Source organism: Psammomys obesus, unplaced genomic scaffold (genome assembly GCF_907164565.1).
Source record: "Psammomys obesus unplaced genomic scaffold, mPsaObe1.curated_primary_1811, whole genome shotgun sequence".
Taxonomy (NCBI): domain Eukaryota; kingdom Metazoa; phylum Chordata; class Mammalia; order Rodentia; family Muridae; genus Psammomys; species Psammomys obesus.
The window spans coordinates 8,283,757-8,306,785 of NW_026595981.1; the positions used below are offsets into that span (position 1 = coordinate 8,283,757).

At 46.7% G+C, this 23,029-nt stretch overlaps 1 protein-coding gene across 6 annotated transcripts; it reads left to right on the forward strand.

Annotated features, from left to right (window-relative positions):
• The first annotated feature begins 933 nt into the window (after positions 1–933).
• Lig3 (DNA ligase 3) lies at positions 934–21,259 on the forward strand. 6 transcript variants are annotated; one of them, XM_055620556.1, is made up of 20 exons: positions 934–1,045; positions 3,049–3,602; positions 5,294–5,437; positions 7,836–8,036; positions 8,686–8,837; positions 9,469–9,635; positions 9,760–9,837; positions 10,444–10,612; positions 12,117–12,272; positions 13,966–14,097; positions 14,716–14,795; positions 15,649–15,736; positions 16,045–16,122; positions 16,369–16,492; positions 17,207–17,349; positions 17,634–17,708; positions 18,087–18,233; positions 19,005–19,203; positions 19,805–19,926; positions 20,908–21,259. In XM_055620556.1, the coding sequence occupies exons 2-20, from the start codon at positions 3,053–3,055 to the stop codon at positions 21,139–21,141; spliced, it is 3,039 nt and encodes a 1,012-aa protein (XP_055476531.1). In that variant the 5' UTR covers positions 934–1,045; positions 3,049–3,052; the 3' UTR covers positions 21,142–21,259. The 6 variants fall into 6 exon arrangements, with proteins under 6 accessions (XP_055476531.1, XP_055476532.1, XP_055476535.1 ...); XM_055620557.1 differs by having other exon boundaries at positions 940–1,045; positions 7,839–8,036; XM_055620560.1 differs by having other exon boundaries at positions 940–1,045; positions 3,282–3,602.
• The last annotated feature ends 1,770 nt before the right edge of the window (positions 21,260–23,029 follow it).

Here is a 23,029-nt window from a genome sequence, read left to right on the forward strand (position 1 = left end):
ATATATATATATATATATATATATATATATATATATATATATATATAATGTATACAATGCTCTGTCAGCGGGTACACCTACACGCCAGAAGAGGGCACCAGATCTCATTATAGATGGTCGTGAGCCACCAAGTGGTTGCTAGGAATTGAACTCAGGTCCTCTGGAAGAGCAAGCAGTGCTATTAACCTCGGAACCATCTCTCTAGCCCTCATATTGGTACTTCTAAAGTGTAAGTAATTTCAAGCATGCACCTTCTTCTCCATCTCAAGGCCACTTTGATAGTGTGATAGCCTTGGGTTCGCTTACCTTAGTCTGTCCCCTGACCAGTTTCAACTGTAGTTAACTATTCCCTAGGCTCTTCACAGCGTTCCTTCCCTATGGAATAAAGGCTATACCATACAATTAGAACTTTGCTCCGCGATCTGCTCTTTATTTACCTAACAAAGCCCAACTGTGTGCTCTTCCTAGACAGAACAAGGTCACTTACCGCCCCGGCCCCGGATACTTTTATTTTTGTAAAAACAGCCATCTCAAACTCACAAAGCTGGCTTGAGGTTCAGAAGCGGTAGTACACTAAATGGCTTATAATCGGGGCCACTGTCCATCACACTGCCTAAGTACCTTTTTAATTAAAATAGCTCATTTTTTAATTCAGCAAAACTGTAGTCAGGAATAGAAAATACGGGTGGAACGAATCGATCTTTCCTTCCCTGGGCTCATTGCAATAATTTTTTAATTACTATCTTCAATAGTCAATAACGAAAAATTCTAGGGAGTTCAGGCCCGCAGCGCCCCAAGCTGCCACTTGAACCCCACAACTCCTCAGTGCAAACCGGAACAGAACAGCGACACACGTGGCGGCTGGAGGGGGAGGGGTCTAAGACGCAGGTCTGGATAGGCCACTGCGCCTGCGCTCTGCCTCCGGTTCTGGGACCCGTATTTAAAGAGACAGGCGGCCTAGTCATCGAGTGAGGCCTGCGGCCTTGTGGGCTGTCGGTCCGGTCGCTGGTGCGGAACGTCGGAGCCGGGGCGGCGGGGAAGGCAGGTGAGGGGCGGCGCGGAGGGGCGCGGGGCGCGGTGTGAGGGAGGCCAGCGACCCGGCCGAGCGCGGCGTGGCTGGGGTGGCCGTGGCTCCTCCCCCGCCCGCCGCGCAGCCTGGGGGCACACCCTTCGTGACGTGGCGCCCCCCGGGAGCCCACGAGAGAGAGCCCCGCGGCCCCCGGGACCCTAGGCGGGCACTGGGGAGAGCAGGATCGGCGCGGGAGTGGGCATCCCCAAGGGGTTCGGGGCCCGGCTGCCTTCGGTCCCTCCTTGCGCGGCTCCCCGGCAGAGCCTGTGGGCAGAGCGGCGTGCAGCTTGCCCTTCGCGGCCCGGGGGGCTCCCGAGCCTCCCGAGCATTAAATGGATTTAATGTATTGGGAAGTGCGTGACCGGTCCCTGTGTTAATTGTCTTATCCTGGGCTAGGGTTGCACTCCACCCATCCTAACTTGCGGAAAGTTGAACTCCTACTCGCCCCTAGCCCAGTCGGCCTTCGCTCGCCTCTCTGATTCTTAACCGTCAGGGGCTTGTGTGGCCCGTCTCCCAGTTACAGACCTCCCCTCCCCCAAGTCGTACATTGTCAAATACACAAGTTTGGTATACAAACTTGGAGGCAGTTCAACACTCCTCCACTAGCCTGCTCTGATATTCGTTGTAATTTTCGTAATCACCCCATGAAGTAGTTCTGATCTTTGGGGTTGTTTTTGTTTGTTGTTTTTGTGTTGTTTTGTTTTGAGACGGACTTGCTATGTAGCCCTGGCTAGACTGAAATTTACGAAGTATACCCGACCCTTCCGAGTGATGGGATTACACAATAACTAGCCACGATAACTAGCTCTTAGTCTTGTTTTAAAAATAAAACTGGGACCGGGTGTGGTGGCACTCGCCTTTAATCCCTGCACTCAGAACACCAGCCTGCTTTACAACAGTGACTTCCAGGTCAGCCAGGGCTACATAGCAAGATCCTGTCTCAAAAAGCCAAAAATAAATAAATATAAACTGAACTCAGGCCTGGTGGCCCACACCTATAATCCTAGCACTAGAGAGCTGGAGTCGAGGAGGGTTAGCTGTCTAGGGTCGGCTTGTTGGGGGAAACGGAGTCACCTGGTGTCTGCCCCCACCGTCCCGCCCTCTACCTCCCTTAGGCCCACCCCCCACCCCACCCGTGGATGGGTAGGCGTGGCCTCCAATCCTTCAATTGTACACGTGTGCTCTGCTCTATGTTGTACTTCAGTGAGTGAAACCTGCTTTCTGTCCTGACACATTATCAGTTTTACTTCTCAGCAGTGTTTGGGCTAAAAATGGTTGCCAGTATATTGGAAATTAAAACTGTAAAGCCACTTAAATAATTATAACTATAAGAAGGGTAGGGTATAATCGCTATCCACTTGAGTTGGTTCATCCCTGCCTTTGATTCATACAGTCCGGCTATTTCAGCTTTCCCTGATTCAGGTTGCTGAATTACTAAGGGAATTGCTTATTCTGTTTCTAAGGACTTTACTCTTAGAACAACTACTCCTTATATCTGGTACTATTGTGATGAACTAGGAACAGAGAAGTAGTCACACAGCTGATAAATGGCTAAGTAAGGTTTTGAACTCAGGCAGTCATTCTGATTATAGGCTCGGATTAGATATTTCTCAAAGAAGGGCCTCTTCTGAAATCCCGGATTTGTTATAGTGACTTAAATGTTTTCTGAAAGTGGCTCATGTGTTACATTTCACAGAGCAACTTCATTAGCAAGATGTAATTTTTCTTTGTTATTAAGAGAAAGCTTCAGAATGGTAATATTTAAAGGTTACCATCCATTATGAGTATCTCATATTGTTGATGTTGCATGCCCCTTTGGAAACTGGTTTTTCCTGTATTGGAACTCTTGGTGGTAAGTATTTAATGCACTGGGAAATGCTTGAGTAGTCATGTGCTCTGTATGAGATTCTGGCCATTGAGAATTGGAAGCCTGGCTTCTTCATGTCTGCCTGTCTTTTGTTTCCCACCCTTTCATGCAGCTATATGACTTTGGCTTTCAAGATCCTCTTCCCAAGAAACCTTTGTGCCCTTGGCAGAAAAGAACTGTGTCTGTTCCCAGAACACAATCGCTGGCCTGCTATAAGACAGTTGAGCCAGTGGTCAGAAACAGATTTCCCTCGTGGGTGCTGTCTCCTCCAGAGAAGAAAGCCTGTTCTACCTTTTCAAGGAGGTCATCTAAGACCACGTGCCACCCACCTTGTTTTCTTCCCAGGGTCGCATGTGGGACTCTGTACTGGCCCCTATGAGATGGCGGAGCAGCGGTTCTGTGTGGACTATGCCAAGCGGGGCACAGCTGGCTGCAAGAAATGCAAGGAGAAGATTGTAAAGGGTGTATGCCGAATTGGCAAAGTGGTGCCCAATCCCTTCTCCGAGTCTGGGGGCGATATGAAGGAGTGGTACCACATTAAGTGCATGTTTGAGAAACTGGAGCGGGCACGGGCCACCACAAAAAAAATCGAAGACCTCACAGAGCTGGAAGGCTGGGAAGAGCTGGAAGACAATGAAAAGGAACAGATAAGCCAGCACATTGCAGGTGAGGGGAGAACCTGCTTTCTCAGCTTGCTCGTGCTGATAGGATCGGGCACCAGGAGACCAGAGCCTAGGAGATTTCTTTGTGTGTCTTGCTTGAACATAATTTCAAATTCACAGTATAATTAAAAGAGTAAAAATAGTAGCAAGAACACTCACACTCTGTTTACACGGATTTCCCTCTTGATAACAGTTTATCATTTCTGTTTATGTGCTCATTCTCTCTTCCTTATCAGACTTCTTTTTTTACTGAGCTATCAGAGAAAGTTGTATCATTAGGCTTCAGACGTACTCCAGTATGTATCTGAAAAATAGTATCTTGTCTTATGTGAGCATAGTTTACCTGTCAACCTCAGTAAAGTATACTTTCTTATCTGTTTACTCTTTTGTCAGTTGACTAAACACTATAATTCAGTTGTACATTTTCCTCCATTGCATTGTTCAGGTCTAGGATCAGACTAGGTATTGCATTTAATTGCCATGTCTCTTTAGCCTCCTTTACTCTGCAACGTTTCCAGAAGATTTTTTTTTGTTTGTTTGTTTGTTTTGAGACATATTCTTGCCGTGTCATGTAGCTTGGGCTGGCCTCAAACTTGGAACAATCTTCCTGCCTTATCCTCAGGACTAAGATTATATCAACCATGCCTGTATCAACCATGCCTGGTACTCTACAGTCTTTCTTTTAGATGTTGACATTTTAAAAGAATACCCACTACCACCACCCTTTTAGCTGTCAACTTGTTATCTTTATGAACTTATAGATTACTACTTTTTCCCAGAGACTTACAGCTCATTATTGCATTCAGGTTGGTACTCAATTGTCCCATCTTTGGCCAACTAGCAGTCCCTTTAGTTGGGCTTCTATATCCTTTTTTTTTTTTTCATTTATGTACCCTAATTTACACCTGCTGGCTCACTTTTTCTCTCTCTTTTTCACTGACACAGTCTTCCTGTGTAGTCCTAGCTAACCTAGCCTTCACTGGCCTAGAACTCAAGGCCAAGCTGGTCTCATGGCCTCAGTTTCTTACTAACTTATATCTCACTCAGAGGAAGAGAAGTGCAGACAACCAAAATTTTCCTACCTGTGCCAGACAAACATGCTCTGGTTCTTCATTTTACTTTGTTGTTTCTGTGTATAGGGCTGTTCTGCAGATAGAGTTTAATCTATCAAAATGTGATTCCCTGGGGCTGGAGACCTGGATCATCAAATAAAAGAAAAAGTGGCTTTTCCAGAGGATCTGGGTTTAATTCTCAGCACCTCCGGGGCAGCTCACAACTGTCTATAACTCCAGTCCCAAGGGATCCAATGCCTTTTCTGGCTTTCCTGGCTACCTGGCATACACGTATACATAGACATATATGCAGACAAAACACCCATGCCCATAAAATATTGATTTTCCCAAAATCTGTACTTTCAGAAATTATTATATATTAGATAAGAGGTGGGGAATTTTGGTGAAAATTCAAATTATTAATAAAGGCAAGTGGTCCCCAAAATATCTCTTTTTTTTTTTTTTTCCTTTTTGCCCAATACCCTTTTAACTCCTTCCTCCACTCAAAAAGACCAGCAAGCCTGGGGTCATAGTATAATAGAAATGTACCTAACAAGGATTTGAGAACTGTTGATAAACTCTCCAGAAGCTTTCTAAGCAGTCTTTCTCTGAAGGGTATTTTTGTTCTTTGTGGGTCTTGTAGATCTGTCCTCTAAGGCATCTGGCACACCAAAGAAGAAAGCTGCTGTCCAGGCTAAGCTGACGACCACTGGCCAGGTGACATCCCCTGCAAAAGGTGCTTCATTTGTTACCAGTACCAATCCCCGGAAATTTTCTGGCTTTTCAGGTAAGATGGGTTAAGGCTACTTTCCCTGTTAAGGCCCTCCTTTATCTGGTGTCTTGTTTATGTTTCTGCCTAAGTGGACATACTGCCTTACTGAGTGTCAGAAACTGGCTTCCGTTAGGCAGTCCAGCCATGGCTGACTCTCAGTGCTCCACATGGAGAGCATCTCTCTATGTACTTTAATCTCTGTTGGTTTTTTCAAGCCTTCTTCCACTTAAAGCTATTACCTGGGTCAAAAAGATTTTTCTAACCTGCTCTTCTAGTTTTTTTAATGACAGACTTCTGAGAAATTGTCTCCCCAAACTTGCCTGAACTGAGGACAGGTCATGAATAGAATGTTTTCCTTTGATTTCTGTTGCCAGTCTGTGCCCGTATATACCATATATGTTGAGATTCATGAGTGTGCAGCCTAAAAGAATATGTGAATGAGGGTGTTGTGTTTTATTGGGAAACAGTGATAAAGATCCCAGTGATTAAGCAGGAGGACTTGGGAATTAACAGGCTCTAGATTCAGATTCCATCTCCTATTTCTTGCTTGTCTTGGTAAGAAAAATAAAAGTAATATATAATTGTACACACACATATATGAGTTGTTTCTGTTGTATAACAAACTACTGTTTGTGGACATGGAGTCAGTTAAGCGTTGCTAGAACCTGTACTGCAGACAGAAATTGAGAGGGCTGTTTATTGGCTGTAAGTAAAAGAAAGTGTTGGCCTAGGGTTTTTGTTACTCACTTAACCTCGGGAGGTACTTTTCTGTTATGCTCATTATGATTATTCTACAAATGGACTGAAGTTCAGGTTCACAAGGAGGCTAGTAGTATATTGAAGTCTCTTTGTCCCAGTAGTGTGTTACTTACCCTGTACCCTTGAGATAAGCAATTACCTTAGAGATAAACAATTCTTATGAATGTCTCAGTTGAAAAAAATAATAAAATGAAACCTTTTGGACTTGAGTAGTCAGGAGGTTCAAAGAAGCCTAGATGTGAAGTCAGAAGAATTGAGGTTTGGTCCAGGCTTGACAGTTTGGTACTTTGAGCAAGTCTTCACCTGTTTGAGTGAGTGTGGCTTTGTCTGTGAATCAAGATATTAGCCTTGTCAGAGGATTATGGTAGATAAAATAACAGAAATGATTCCTGGTTCTGTAGGAGTTTTATCATACACACATGCATGCACTCAAAGTTTGTTTTATTTCAGAGAGACTCTTGGGCTGGAGAGATGGCTCACCCATTAAAGGCTAGGCTCCCAACCCAAAAATATAAGAGGGAGTGTCTTATCTAGCCTGTTCTGAAATTAAGATCATCCTGCCTCTGTCTCCTGGGTGCTAGAAGTACAGGCATGTGCTGCCATCTCTGGTAGTTTTTATTTTTGAAAACTGGTTTGTGTGTTGCTTGGTAGTAGGCCAATGGTAGGGATACAGAAGAGTCCAGCTGACAAGGATAGCACGGTTCTAGAAGGGCCCTGGTCTTGGGCATGGAATTTAGAGGAGTTGAGAGGAGAAGGGTAATAATCTCCTTGAACCTGGCTAAACAGTGATGCTTTGGAAAAAAGATTCCCACCCCAGATAGGATTCCAGGTCAGACATGATGACAGATTTACAATTTACAAAACCCAAACAAGAAGCCTTAATCAGCAGCTTCTTGCTATAATAACTCTGCCTTGTCCTTGTAAATGGTCATCAAGAGGTGAGAGAGAACCGATGAGGATTCTCTCAAAATAAAACTGCCATTTAGTAGGGTGTGGTGGCACACACCTTTAATCTCAGCACTCTAGAGGCAGAGGCAGGTGGGTCTCTGTGAGTTTAAGGCCAGCCTGGCCTACAAATCGAGTCCAGGACAGCTGGGACTATACAGAGAAACCCTATATCAAAAATAAATAAATAAGTAAGACAAGCTGGAGTGCCTGATGGATCCTGACTTTCTTGTTGGCATCCCTGTTTTGGCTCTTGTACCAAAGAGGTAGTGGTCTTAAGCTATCTGCTCTTGGTCTTTGGTCTCATCAGTAAGAGGACAGTGAACTCTGTAATCTGACAGATTTGCAACAGCTCTGACCATCCACAATGGCTGTCCCTTGCTCATCCCAGTCTTTCTAGTATCAGAATGACAATTGCTCTACGATCTGCTTGATGGCTTGTGGCATGAAGGCAGCCTTTGTTCCTATGTGAGGTGCTCACACAAACAGTTGCTTCTCAGTCCAATCTACAAGCAGCGGCATTTGGCCCAATTACTTGACCTCCATATCTGCACCTGTGATATGGATCCAGTACATCTACCTCCAGTGACTCTTTGGGGGGATTAAATAAAACTACAGATGAAGCCGCAACAAAATGTTAGTGTTCTTCCTTCCTTTTTCTGCTTCCTAAAAAGGAAAAATGAATCATCTGTGCCGTTTCTCTCTCCAGCAGCCAAACCCAACAACTCTGAGCAAGCTCCCTCAAGCCCTGCCCCTAGAACAAGTCTGTCAGCAAGTAAATGTGACCCTAAACACAAAGATTGTCTACTTCGAGAGTTCCGGAAGTTGTGTGCCATGGTAGCTGAAAATCCTAGCTACAACATAAAGACCCAGATCATCCAGGACTTCTTGCAGAAAGGCTCCACAGGAGGTAGGGACATCCACGTACATCCTGAGTGTGCTTTTTCTCTGAAAAGCTCAGAGCCATGGCCAGCTTTATGGGCACAAGACACTGGTATCTTGAAATTCTTGATACTCTTGAAATGGGATTCCATAGTTGTAATTATCACCAGACCCTACATGTTATATAGCCAATTCTGCTCAGTGTGCTTGGCCATTTCCTTCCTCTGCCCTTATTTTGTCTCCAGGAGGCAGAAGAACCCACCCCATTGACTAGCACAGAAATCAGCCGCTCATGAAAGTGATTAGGTGAACCACATGCCTGGTTTAGACTAGAATCTCCTGGCTCTGTCTCACATGACAAAGTGAAAGTCAGAGCTTTGCCCAGTGGAGATCATGGGGTAAAGACGAGGCCGACAAAAACCACAGCCGCTGACTGCTGCTACTGACATTATACATGCAGGCAGTCATGGGAAGCAGTCTCTGCTTCTTCTTTTTTTTTTCTTAATTTAGTTAGGACCTCACTGGCTATATCCTTGGCTCTCTGGGAACTTACCAGGCTGGCCTTGAACTCACAGAGATCTGCAGGCTTCTGTCTCCTGAGTGCTGGGATTAAAGGTGTGCACCACCATACCTGGCAGCTCCACTTCTTAATGGGAGTTCCTTTCTTTTGTTTTCAGATGGCTTCCACGGTGATGTGTATCTAACAGTGAAGCTGTTGCTGCCAGGTGTCATTAAGAGTGTCTACAACTTGAACGATAAGCAGATTGTGAAACTTTTTAGCCGCATTTTTAACTGCAACCCAGATGATATGGCCCGGGACCTAGAACAGGTCAGAGCAGGTGTCGGGAGGCCACTCCCAGGTGGGAGTCTGCCAGGGTAGCCTTCCTACAGCCAGTTTTAAACATGACTGAGCACATACTGGTGTAGGAAACCGAAACTTGGTGAGCAAGACTCTGTTAGGCTGGGGAAACTGAGTGTGAGGACACAGCTGTTCCTTTTATAAGTTTGGTAACTGAAAACATACCACTGCTAAGCCACAAAAGGCTTTATCTGAAATGTCAGGGCTTGAGACTTCCTTTTGTCTCTCATGGAGCTGTTCCTGGGCTTTATTTGCTTGCTTGCTTGCCCCCTTTCTTTGGACTTTCCCGTCATCTTTGGCTTCTTCATGACTCCAGCTTTGGTGCCATGGAGAGTTTCTATCCCTGCATCTGCTGTAGAAGGACTATATTTCTTAGTTCAGAATCTTAAACAGGAATCAGATTGGCTTGATCTAGAATCAGTGCTGTGTCTCTACTTAGCTAAAGCAAGTGGTGGCCTCATGTGGGTAGATGGTCCCTTCTGGGAATGGGCTGGGAGAGAGTCCCTGAGAACTGCCTGGGGACAGAAGCTGTGGTTGAACTTTATCGTTAGTCCCGAGCTCCCTGGGGTTGCAGCAGTGGCGTTTTGGTTTTTGGAGACAGGGTGACGTGTCAGAGACGATCAGAGTCTTCTTTGAGCAGAGCAAGTCTTTTCCCCCAGCTGCCAAGAGCCTCCTCACCATCCAAGAAGTGGATGCCTTCCTTCTGCACCTCTCCAAGCTCACCAAAGAGGATGAGCAGCAGCAGGCCCTACAGGACATTGCCTCCAGGTGTGTGCGGGGTACTGCCTCATCCAGACCCAATGGGATGGGATGGGGAAGTGGCCTACTTTGGGAAAGAAGGTTGGGGGATCAGTTCTTCAGAGATCAAGCTGAATAAGCCTCCCCTCTTTAGGTGTACAGCCAATGACCTTAAGTGTATCATTCGGCTCATCAAACATGATCTGAAGATGAACTCGGGTGCAAAACATGTGTAAGTACCATAGCTGTTCTGACATTCTGAACTGCAACTTCCTCATTTCCTGCTGCCCTCAAGACTTGGGAACCCTGCTTCAGATTGAACCCTCATAGGAACTTCCTCTGGGACCCTAACTCGCCTTCACACCCATTTTCTCACATGTAAAGTGGAGATAACTATCTTTAACACAAAGCTACTGCAACTGAAAGTCTGGAATAGGCTTCTTGCCCATTCCAGCCTCATCCTCTGCCAAGGCTGCATCAAGAAAGGCACAGGGTCTCAAAACCCTCAATTTCTGTTTCATCTTTTCCTATGCCAGCTTTGATTTCCAACCCTTTGACCTTGCAGTATCTACAGAATTCATGCTGAAGAACTGTTCATTCAGGTTACCAAAAAGAAAAAAACATTTCATTTTTTAAATAAATTTGGCCATTTTGTGTTGGGGCACATTTATAACTGTTTTTGGCTCTATGTCACTACTACTGTAGGCTAGACACATCTTCAAGTTACAAGATGGAACAAGGCGACTTCCCCATCACCTCTGCAGTCTGACAGACTGCTACCCTGAGCCATAATGTGAGATGTAGAGGTTTGTTTCCTTGTTCCTATCCCCCTTGGCAGGTTAGATGCCCTTGACCCCAATGCTTATGAAGCCTTCAAAGCGTCACGCAACCTGCAGGATGTGGTAGAGCGGGTCCTTCACAATGAGCAGGAGGTGGAGAAGGACCCAGGCCGGCGTCGGGCTCTGAGTGTCCAAGCCTCACTGATGACTCCTGTGCAGCCCATGCTGGTGAGGAACACTGCCTTGTCCCTATCATCCATGTCTCTTCAAGTCACTGGCATCTGAAAGGGGATGAAAGGCAAGGGCTCTTGTAGGTTGCCTGGAGAAGTGTGGGGAAAGAAAGGGTGGAGATGAGCAGAGCAGAGCAGTGCTAGGCCAGGAAGTAAGAGTTCAGAAGAAAGCAGGCGATCTGATAAACCTGAGCCTAGCCTCCAGCATTGTCAACAAGCCCTAGCATCCTGCCCCTCTTGCTTTACTTTCCCTGTGGGAGTGGCATGTGAGCCGAGTGGTTTAGCATCACACTTAAAGACAGGAATGTGACCTCCTGCAGGACCTCCAGCTTAGAGCTGGCAACAGAGCCAGGCGTCCTGTGACAGGGAAAAACATCACCAGGAATAAAGCATCACTCCCATAGGTAACTTGGATTTCTGCAGCTTTAGTGAGGATGGGCTGTCTCTTCTGGTTTTCATGTGTAGCAGAGTCCGTGTCTTCTGCTTGCTATGAGGCTCCTTGGGCTTTCCAGGGATATTTATTTATTTATTTATTCATTCATTCATTCATTCATTCATTTATTTATTTATTTATTTATTTATTTATTTATTTCTCTTGTAGCACTACATCACTGGGTTAGGAGGTCTATGTTTGGGATAGGAAAGAGTTCCCTCGCTACCAGAAATGTAGGATAGCCAGTGCCAAAATAGTGTGATCTCCATGTCAGGGATAGAACCTGCTCCCTCACTTGGAGAAGGGGCTTTTTGGCTTATGGGAGTTCTCCCTGGAGTCCATCCCACCGCCTTGTCTGAGGAATGGTATGGGTTCCATACTTAGTGCTCTAGCACACAGACTTGGGGCGAGGGCTTAGGTGCATATCTGTGTCTGCCTGTTTGCTGGCTGCCTGACATAGTGAATGCATAACCTCCCAAATTTCAGATCACTTATTCTGAATCTGTATCTGAAGAATCATATCAAAGATGACATGACACCATGTTTATGGCTTGACAAGAACCCCAAAAATGGTGGTTGTTGTTTGGTTCTGCCTGGTGCCAGTATGTGAGTGAGTGTGCCTGTGTCTGGGTGTCCTGTCAGTGTCTGATTACAGTCACCCTGCCAGCCTCGCTGTCACTGGCCCTCAACTCTTCCTCCCACCATCACAGTGATAGCAAGTGTGTTTAATAAGCCAGGTACTAAATTATTGAGAAAATAAATCTTGTTTCAGAAGGGCTTTATTTATTCTAGAATAGATAGCATTTATCTTTTTCAGAATGCAAACTATTAAGCTAACTCTGGTGATATGCTATTTTTTATTTGAGACAATCTTGCTATGCAGCCCAGGATATCAGCTGATGATTTTATAATCAGAATGCAGCATTGCCCAGCCTTTGCAATACCGTCACCCCTTCAGCACTCTATCCTGAGTCAGTGAACGGACCGTGTTCTTTCCTGACAACCCTAACCCCAGGTTCTGCTAAGAACCTTATTGAAAGGCTCCAGCATTTGCTTTCTCCATCCCAAGGCTGAGGCCTGCAAGTCCATCGAGTATGCAATGAAGAAGTGTCCCAATGGCATGTTCTCTGAGATCAAGTACGATGGTGAGCGAGTCCAGGTGCATAAGAAGGGGGACCACTTCAGCTACTTCAGCCGCAGTCTCAAGCCTGTCCTGCCTCACAAGGTAATAGTTTGTCAGCTGGGACTTTCTTCTCTCTGCCTTTAAGAATCACTGGGCCAGAACTGCAGGGCTTTTCCAGCTGTGCTTCACAGAAGGGAGTTTGTTTTTAATCTGTAATTGAATGGAGGGAATTCATTCCTGACTCTTCTAGTAAAGAAAGGCTGCTTAGCTGTGGGAGCCCTGAGTTGGGTTAGTTGGCAGGAAAGGGCTCCTTGGGACAGTGCAGTGCAGACAGTGAACTCAGTGTTTTCATTGGTGTTTCCATGTCCCCTGTGCTCCCAGGATAGATTAAGGTTCATATGCAAGGAACTGTTGAGCTGCCATTCATTTGCTCAACAAGTATTTCTCATGTTGTGCAGTGTTGTAGCTACTGGCCATATGAAAGTACAAACAATAGATGAAAGTTTTGACCTTCATGGAGCTTGCAGCTTGATAAGTGCACAGTACTGTGTGGGGCTGCCTGGGTCCCTTTCCTTGCCCTAGTCAGGGTTAATGAGAATTAAGGACCTTATTCATTCCTCCCCCAGTCCTCCGCTCCCAGGGCCAGTCCTTTGGGGTCTGTGGATTATCTGGTTCTAATACCTTGTGAGCAAATGGAAGCCCTAACTTTGCTGCCCACTTCTTCCCCAGTTCTGACTCAGTTTCTCAGAGTCTGTGAATTGGCTTATGTGTTGTATTATAACCATTGCTTGTGGTTCAGTAGAGATGTAGTAGCTGGGCCCCTTGTTTTATATGTTGAGCAAGAGAGCAGAGTAGTAGTCTTCATGGAGCTTTAAAGGGAGGTTCTTGTTCCAGGGGTACTAGAAACTGATCAGGAACTGCTGTGATAAAGATGGTGTCAGACAGACCCTCTTGTGACCCAGGGACATTTGAAGACAGCTTTCCAGAATATGCTTTCTTTCCCTTTCCAAATGCTGCAGGTTGAGTGTAGGCTTACACGAGCTAGGTAAGGGCTATACAGTAAGCTATGTCCCCAGTCTGCTGGTTCTTGAAGGGTTGGGTTGGGGATAGAAGAGAGTAAGGATGGACAGTCATCCCACTCCATATCTTAGGCAGTGACTGCCTGTGGGCTGGTCTCAGCTGAGGAATTAAGAGCTTTGTCAGGGAATACCTGGGTAGGCAGTGGGACCTCCCCCACTGAGCTGTCAGAAATTAGGGCTCTGGCTGTGTGAGGAAGAATCCAGTCCCAGTGCTCATACTCTGAAGACAGCAAGGGCTTCAGAGTTCCCACTTAGAGGAGATCCTGTTCTCATTTCTTGCTGTGCTCAGAGCTTTGTTTTTGTCTGTTCTACAACCCATCTATTTCCCCCATCCCGATCCTCAGCCTGATAACCCCAATCTTCTGTAATGGACACTAATCTGAACCTGCCCATCTTTCTTCTTTCCTTCCCTCCTGTATTTGTCTACCTCTTCGTCTTCCCTAACAGACTCACTGTTTCTTCTTTTTTCCTCCAAGCCTTCTGTACAGCCCATAGAAAGTGGCTCCAGGGTAGGCTGGCCATTTTCTGGGTCTAGACAAAGGTAATAAAGCAGATAACCTGCTCCTCTTTCAAGAGGCAGGAGGGACTGACACAGCACAGCTGTGCATTTTATCCATTGCTCAGACTCCGTGAGTTCTCTCTGTTATTTTTCCTGGGCTTTGATCACTATGGCTTGGTCCATGTCACCCTTGCTAATGCCACCTTTCTACTTCAAGGTGGCTCACTTTAAGGACTACATTCCCAAAGCTTTTCCTGGGGGTCAAAGCATGATCTTGGACTCCGAGGTGCTCCTGATTGACAACAACACAGGCAAACCACTGCCCTTTGGGACTCTGGGAGTGCACAAGGTACATGCCGAGAGTTCTGTGTGCAAAAATGTGCTGTCGGTCTGAAAAGGGGATAGAGGGGGAATAAGTCACTTAGGACGGGGCCTGTTCCTTTTTTGTTCTTCCATAAAAAGGATTTGCTATTAGGAACCAACTTAGACTTGAGTTGGTTTCTGTTCAGCATGTGTTTTTCTATCACTAACAAAATATCAGAGGTAACTATTCTATAAAAGAGAAGGTTTTTTTTTTGGTTCTAGAGTTACAGTCAGAGAATACAGGGGCCCATAGTTTTAGATCACTATTGATGCAACAATCATGTCAAGGACGTATAGCAGAGCAAAATCACTTACATCATGAGCTGAGGAGCACAGACAGGGGAGGGGCCAGTCCCACAATCCCTTTAGGAACTAATGACTTAAGTCCCTCCCCTTTCTCACCACCCTAGGGACCAAGCCTTTAACTCTTAGGGCCTTTGGGAAACCTTGGAGATCTGAAGTTTAATGAGCACCATCCATGGAGTGCTCTATGGCTAGGGCCTGGAGAACACTAATAGGACTGTCCACTAGGGGCCGCAGAAGTGGACTGCTTACTCCTTTGATTCCCTGCCCTCGTGTGCTTACTGCCTCATTTCCCTTGCAGAAAGCTGCCTTCCAGGATGCTAATGTCTGCCTGTTTGTTTTTGACTGTATCTACTTTAATGATGTCAGTTTGATGGACAGGTGAGTTAACTAGTGTTTTAATATGTTTTCTTTTGCTTTTTTTTTTTTTTTTTTTTTTCATTTTTTGCAGTAATGATGAAATCCAGGGCCTTACACGTTAAGCACGTGATCTACCATTAGATTTTATTCCTTGGCTACCACCATTAAATCCAAAATCTATCTTCATTGGGGATTTATTTGGGTTCAGCCTATAGAGGCTTTAGTTAGGGAAGAGATAGGGGTAGGGCTAACATTTGTGCATTGTATCTATCAGCTTGTAGAGGATGCCATGGGTGAAACATCCAGGGAAAACTGGTATTCTAGAGTGAGCTGCATTGAAGGGCTTGGACCTACACAGCTGATACGTGTCCTTTATGCACTTAGCATGTCTCCCAAATCCCATTTCTATAGCTGCAGCATCCAAAGTAGAAAGAACTGATGGGTAGTGTCCCGAAGCCTGTGCCAGCCTTGGGTAAGGATTGGGTAAGGTGTGGAGCATAATGTGTCATCCTGTTTACTCAGAGACTATCTAGCCTGGGGCGTAGGGCTAGACAAAGAGGGTCGTTAGCACAAGAGTTGTTATATTATTCAAGTGGGACCAGAACTTGTAGCCTAGGCTGGAGGCCGGTAGTCTCTTGGCTCAATAGAGTAGAAAGCACAGCTATGAACCGGCTGTGAGCGACAGCTTACAGTTGTCTATCTCCAGTGTTGATGGAGTCCTTGCAACCCTTGACGGCAGAACTCTTCATACAGGAGCTTGAATCTATAGCTGTCCGTCTCCTGAAGCATCATTTTTATCACAGGGCACTGTCTTGTATCAGAGTTCCTTATAGGAGTAGGAGGCTCTTTCCCTCAGCTCTGCTGTTTCCCTTAGGCCTCTTTGTGAGCGACGGAAGTTTCTTCATGACAACATGGTAGAAGTCCATAACCGGATCATGTTCTCAGAAATGAAGCAAGTCACAGTAAGTGAAGTTCCTATCCTGGCAGGGATCTAATGGTTTGAAAACAGCAGAGAACTCCATAGGATGTGAGAGGATGAGCCTTAGGTGTTCTCTTGTGGGAGGCTGATATGGTTGCCTTTGGCAGTTTCATATGTTGCCCAGTTATCTTCATCCTGATGGGCAGGCCATGAAAGTCCTTCCTTGGGAAGCAGCCAAAGCAGCTCCTTAGGACCTTCCTTCCATCTAAGTTAGCATGTGTCTACCCTAGTTTGTAAAAATGAACACTATCTATTCTCACATGAATCTGCTCATCTTCCACTGTCCCTCAGAAAGCCTCAGACCTGGCTGACATGATAAACCGGGTGATCCGAGAGGGCTTAGAAGGGCTGGTGCTGAAGGATGTAAAGGTAAGACAAGACGGCTACACCTTTTGTCTTCTCCTGCTGGAGATGAAAGAGGCATTGGAGGAGGGAGAGAGTGAAAGCAATGGAGGAGTCTTTCCTACTTTACTGGGGCAAGCTGGTCCTAGATTTGAAAATGGCTTTGTGTGTCCTGTAGTGCCTGGACACTGAGATCCAGCCTACAGTTGTGAAGTGATGGACCCCACCCTTATGGAATTTCCATTCTCTGATCTATTTATTGTATCCCTTCAGGGTACATATGAGCCTGGGAAGCGACACTGGCTGAAAGTTAAAAAAGATTATTTGAACGAGGGGGCCATGGCTGATACAGCTGATCTGGTGGTTCTTGGGGCCTTCTATGGGCACGGGAGCAAAGGTCAGTGGCATTTGGTCCCTGTGGTATTACTCTAGCAAATGACACACACTGGCCCTCTTACTCACTTTGATCATGGTCCTGGGTTGGTTGATCCTGGGATCTGGGGCCCTGGTGACATAAGGTAGGACACACAGAAGTTGGGTAAGAGCTGATAGCTCAGTGGGTAAAGCACTTGCCCCCGAGCCTTCCAGCCTAAACTGAGCCTTCCAGCCTAAACTGATCATTAATACCCACTTAGTAAGGGAGAGAACTGACGCCCACAAGTTGTCCTTTGACCTCTACATGTACACTGTAGCATGTATGAATACTGGAGTATGATTGGCTCCATATAAGTACACACTCACAAAGAGCAAATAACAAAACATGTTTTAATAAGACAGTAAAGTAATAGAAAGAAGTTAAAAACACCTTCTTAAGAAGTCAAGAACACCTTCTGCTGTCCTGGCACAAGGAAGTTTACTACCAGCTATTTCGAGGCTTGATTCCTTCCTTCTCAGAAAAACCTGTTTCCAGACTGGGGAGAAAGATAAGATCTGAGGAACACTTAAGGCAGTGTGTCAGGCACTGTCCAGTTTCCCAGAGCCCAGTAAGTTGAGTGATTACTCTACCACTCTTAATGATAAAGCCTTGGCCCATTCTTCTCCAAGCAACCTCTTGTGGGCTTGGCAAAGGTGGTTCCTTCTAGCCCACACTCAATTTATGTTCTCCTCCCAGGCGGCATGATGTCCATCTTCCTCATGGGCTGCTATGACCCTGACAGCCAAAAGTGGTGCACGGTCACCAAATGCTCTGGCGGCCATGATGATGCCACACTTGCCCGCCTGCAGAAGGAGCTAGATATGGTGAAGATCAGCAAGGTGAGGAAGTCATCGCTCCCAAGACACTGGATTTGCTTTGAGGACTGAGGTCTGCAGAGACCTTTCTTAATTCAGAAAGGAGCTTGCTTCTGTGCACAGAAGCAGGGTTAGGCTTTTAGATCTCAGAGGGCCTGCTTTGTGGACGATGGGCCACTGCCTCCCTGGAGAGGGAGAATCACTTGGGGATCACAAAAGCTAAGCCACATTTCAGTCTTATTGCCAAAGACAGGGCTTTAACCTTCCTCCAGCGTGACAGCAGCCCAAAACTGTCTTTTCTCCTTTAGGATCCTAGCAAGATACCCAGTTGGCTGAAGATCAACAAGATCTACTATCCTGACTTTATTGTCCCAGACCCAAAGGTATTACCTGATGCTCTGTGGTCCCACCCCAAAAGTAGCTTGTGGTTCTCCAGTGCCATAGAAGTTAGCCTCGTTAAGGTCCACCCAGGATGGGACTTGAATATTTAGCCAAATGACAGGCACAGGGCTAACCAGCCCATGCTGAGGACTTGCCCTTAGTGGAGGGGAAGCAAATTCCCATCTGCTTGTCAGAGGGCCTGTTCAAGAAGGCCCCAGACCAGGCCCTTCTTAAGCAGCCAGGTTTCAAGAGGAGGCAGAAGTGGACACACACCTCCTGGCTGCCATCGAGTCTCTGTGCTTTGACCCACTTGACATTGTTGATGTCTGCTGGAGACTCCCTTCCGGGCCAAGATAATCGACCTGTTTTAATCCTGACAGAAAGCTGCTGTGTGGGAGATCACAGGGGCAGAATTCTCCAAATCTGAGGCTCACACTGCTGATGGGATCTCCATCAGATTTCCTCGATGCACCCGAATCCGGGACGACAAGGACTGGAAATCTGCTACGAACCTCCCCCAACTCAAGGTGCCAGCTCCTTGGCTTTCTAAGTGTCCTTAACCCCACTGTCTTGCCCTTGGAGTACTGGGCATCTGGCCTGTTCATGTGTCATTTGGCTCATTCTCTCCAGCCCACAGGGATAAAGCAAGGAGAGCAGTTAAGAATTGAGACTGCCTCTTTCTCCCAGTTCACCCTCTGCAGGTCCCCTGAAGGGCCCCTCTAGCTTTCCCACAGCCTGATTAAGTTGCTCCCAGGCCACAGTCCTATTTTACTAATTAAGAACTGAAGTTTAGGGGCTGGAGAGATGGCTCGGTGGTTAAGAGTACTACACCCGCTACTCTTATAAAGGACCTATGCTTGATTTCCAGCATCCACACTGCAGCTTACAACTGTCTGTAACTCCAGTTCCAGGGAATCCAGTCCCTCTTCTAAGGCCTCTGTAGGCATCAGATGTTTACATGGTGTATAGACAAACACTCGTACACATTCTTTTTTGAAGAGCGAGCTGGGATTTAGGCAGAATATAGTATTGCCCACCTTTAACATTCTAGCACTCAGGAGGCAGAGACAAAAGTTCTGTGAGTTCAAGGCCAGCCTGATCTACATGGTGAATTCCAGGCTAGGCAGAGCTTCATCAAAAATTTTAAAGGTTGGGGGCCACAGATGGTGATTTGCACCCCAGTTAGTCAAGTAACAGGGTCCTACTTTGTTCCCTAGCCACATATGCCAGGCAGCACTCATCCCAGACAAGGGGTGACAGGTGAAGGACTGACAGTGCCTGACTCCCCCTCTTCTTAGGAACTGTACCAGCTGTCCAAAGAGAAGGCAGACTTTGCTGTGGTGGCTGGAGATGAGGGCAATTCCACCACTGGAGGCAGCAGTGGTGAGAATGGGGGCTCTGCTGTACCCCGAAAGGGCCCAAAAGCACCTCCCAGTAAGTCCTCTGCCAGTTCCAAGAAGACCGAACAGAAGCCAAATAACCCCAATGGCAGAGATGGTAAGTAAGAGCGCCTGAGGTGATGGGGAGAGCTGTGAGTAGGTGATGGTAGGGCAGATGTACATTTCAACTCTGAGGTCCAGTGATTGGGTGTCTATACCACAGCAAGTGTTCAGCGCGTTCCTGGTATGTGACTAGCCATAGGCCAGAAACTATTCTACTAGGTACCCCTTATCTGTTCAGCAAACCTGAACGACCATGTACCAGAGAGAGCCAGTCTGACTGGGGAATGAGCTACCTTGAAGCTAAAGGATATAGCCGTGCTCCCTTTCTTTCGTCACCATAGCAGAAGTACCAGATCTCTTTGCCCGTCCCTCACCCTTTCCAAGGCCATCAGCCATTCCCCTTGCCCTCTTCCTCTTTGTTCTTGGTTTGGTTTTGTGATTTTTTGAGATGGTTTTTATAGCAGGTTTCTATACTAGGCTGGCCTTTAACCCACTATGTAGCCCATAATGACCTTGAACTTCTGAGCCTCCACCTCTGTAGTGCTGGATTACAGGCCTGCCCCAGCTTGTACAGTGCTAGGGATCAGACCTAGTGCCTTACACATGCTCAGTAAGTACCCTGTTAACTTCATACCCTGACCTCTGCTATCCTGCAGGCAACAAGCTGATTCTAAAGCCTTCCCCCATGAAACCAGGAGAGAAGCTGGCCATGAAGTCTTCTCCAGTGAAAGTGGGGGTGAAGAGGAAAGCTGCTGATGACACTCCATGCCCGACAAAGGTGAGTGTAAGAATACTAGTGCAGGAGACAGGTCAGTTTGGCTCAGGAGTTTCAGGCTTCTGTGTGTCAGTTTGAAAAGGTGTCCCTATTGGTCTGAGGGAAGGTTTCTGGAGCCCTCACCTTCCTGTTATGGGCAGGTGAGCAGTTCTGCTGCTTCACCCTGTGCCTTCTTATTGCCTTGCAGAGGCGGCAGGTCAGCCGGCAAAGAGGAAGGAGAACTGTGCCAACAGGCAGGAGATAGAGCCGGCCTACAAGGAGAGGCTGCAGGGGCCCACCTGGGTGCCAGTGTCATTACAGTTCAAATTAAAGAACGAAGCCCACTCTGGGTGTGGGGTGCAGCACTATGTTTGTCTCTCTCGGAGCAGATCCACACAGCAAGCAGAGGGAGAGTGCCATGACACAGACAACTGCCAGCTAAGGAGCCTGTCTTCCCTTTTGTTAGTCCCTGGTCTGGCAACATTTGTTGAGTACTACTGAGATCAGGAACTAGGTAGTCTGTGGTATCCTGGGTGGCTTCTGGCCATGAACAACAGAGAGAGCCTGCCCTAGCAGTACAGAAGTTGACATCTCAGGGCCAGAACCCAGTTCTCAGTTGAACCATTCCCATCTCTGCCCTCCCTGAAGCCCTTGAACTCAGCCACACTGATTAGCAGAACTCCCAGACCCTCTCTCTGACTAGGTAGCTGTGTAGGGAATTTTGCATTGAATGGCTCTTGGAGAGGTGTCCTTTTTCCATATCCTGGTTCAGATGTTGGAGCCCATCACTTTTCCCTTTTCTCCTAATAGAGATAGGAGGAACTGTCAGACCTAGGTCTATCAGTGATTGGAGGATGGGGATAGCAACACATGGTGTCTTTTTTCCAGTAAACTCTGTCCTAAATCCTGGACTCCAGGCAACTCTGCTGTCCTGTTCTCGGGTGGGTTAAGCCCCACCTAGGCTCAGGATGGGGCTCACTCTGCATGGACCACTCTTGTTTGCAGGTGCTGTTGAATGTCTTCACTGGGGTGCAGCTCTACTTGCCACCTTCCACACCAGACTTCAAACGGCTCAAACGCTATTTTGTGGCATTCGACGGGGACCTGGTACAGGAATTTGACATCGCCTCAGCCACACATGTGCTGGGTACCAGGGATAAGAACACTGAGGCCCAGTTGGTCTCCCCAGAGTGGATTTGGGCATGTATCCGGAAACGGAGGCTGATAGCTCCCTGCTAGGACTTTGGTCTTGTTTTGGGCTGTCCTCAGCTGCCCACTCTACTATGACATGAGGCACAGCCAGATGATAGGGGCCTCTTTGCTAAGCAGTGTACCTTCTTAACACCCTCCAACTCTTCATGGTCTCTTGTGGATCAGGAGTTAGTTTCTATGGGCACAAGCAGTTCAGCTAGATCTTTCAGATCTGGGTGCTAGCTTTGTCTTCTTGTTTAAAAAGAAGCTGACCTTAGTTGTGTGAGGTGCTGATAACCAACCTAGACCCTTATGCATGCCAGGCACAGTGTCTGCCATTGAACTACAATTTTATAAACAAATCTTAACCCAGGCATGGTACTGCATGAGGAGCAAGAAGGGGATCAGGAGTTCAAGGCTAGCCTAGGGTAAGAATTTAAACACACACGCACACAAAAGCATCCTTTTCCCTACAAGTTACACCTGCAGTGACCAAGAAATGAAGGCTGAGCAGAGTCTATTTCCTTTGCTCCTTCTCACTTCCACGTACATCTTTTAAAAGCTTTATTTAAACTGTCCTCAAATGCTGCTTTGATGTGGCAGAACCTTTATTATGCCTGGTCCAAACCCTCATGTGAAAGAACAAAGTGGTCTCCCCAAGTCCCAGCATGGAGGCTGACATCTGTAGGAAAGGTGGCCTCTCTGGAGATAGAGGTGAAGATGCATCCTCAAAATCTGACTAGTCTGTTCTCAAAATCTGACTACTCTTGGGAGTACAGGTCCACAGCCAGGAAAATGTATACACCCTACTTACCAAGGCTGATTCCTGTGCCATCTGTGACAGATGTACTTGAACGGCAAGGGAAGATATCTGTGTACAAGTGCACACATCATCCAAGCATCAGTTTCTCAAGAGAAAAGGGCAGAGTCACTGCTCCTGAATCACCGGGCAGCTACCAGGAAGCTCAGATGGAAGAGGAGCAGAACCTGGAACAGATGTTATCCAGGAGAAGGCCTGGCTTAACACCTTGTAGATTAGAATTCACACTTCATTCTGAGCATTGGCTTCTCCAGGTATGAGGTGGACTGGCCTCTCGAAGATTACTCTCTGTTCTCATTACCAACTCAGCAGGCTTACCCATCCACCTCCTGGGACCTATGTGCTTCTTAAATGCTTATGTGGGCCTCTAAGATACAGACCTACCACCCCATACACTCCTAAGTGATATTCTACCAGGAGTTTACTTACCAATCTGGCTTTGCCTTTCACCTGCGTTTAAAATGTGGGAGTGTTGATGCTCCAAGGAGGGCAGAGTGGACATCACTCAGTCTGATGAGTAAAACACTTTTTAACCCACCCTCAAGGCAGAAGCTGCTTTGTGCTTTGAGTACTAGCTTTCTTTGAACCAAGCAGCTAGGTGGAACATCAAAGACAACTCTTCCCCACACTCAGGGCCAAGAGTGTTGCCGAAAGTTTAGCCCCTGTCCCTTTAATGCCTTACTATGTATTCACTCTAGTTCACTGTTAGGTCTTTGTACATTTCTTCCAGATCATCACAATCCCCTTTGTAGGGAGACTAGACTGTACATACACCTTTATATCTTTTCCTGTCTTTCCAACCCTAAGCAATATCACTCTGAATCTACCCGAGGCTGGAAACTTGCCCTCTTCAGCCTTTTGTTTATGTAGTGCCAACTGATCACTGCCTGCTCATCAGGTGGGCCATGAGCAAGAGTCAGGATAGAATACTGTCTCATCCAGTTTTCCCAGAGGTGACACATTCCCCTCGGGCACCTGGTTGGGTGGGTGGGTTCTGGCCTACTATGCAGTCTGCTCTTTCAGCTGGGCCAACCTTTGAGCCACACTTGTCTGTCCATCTTTCAGCGTAACATGAAAACTTAAGATTCCTTTCTACTTAGCTCTTGAAGGCTCCTC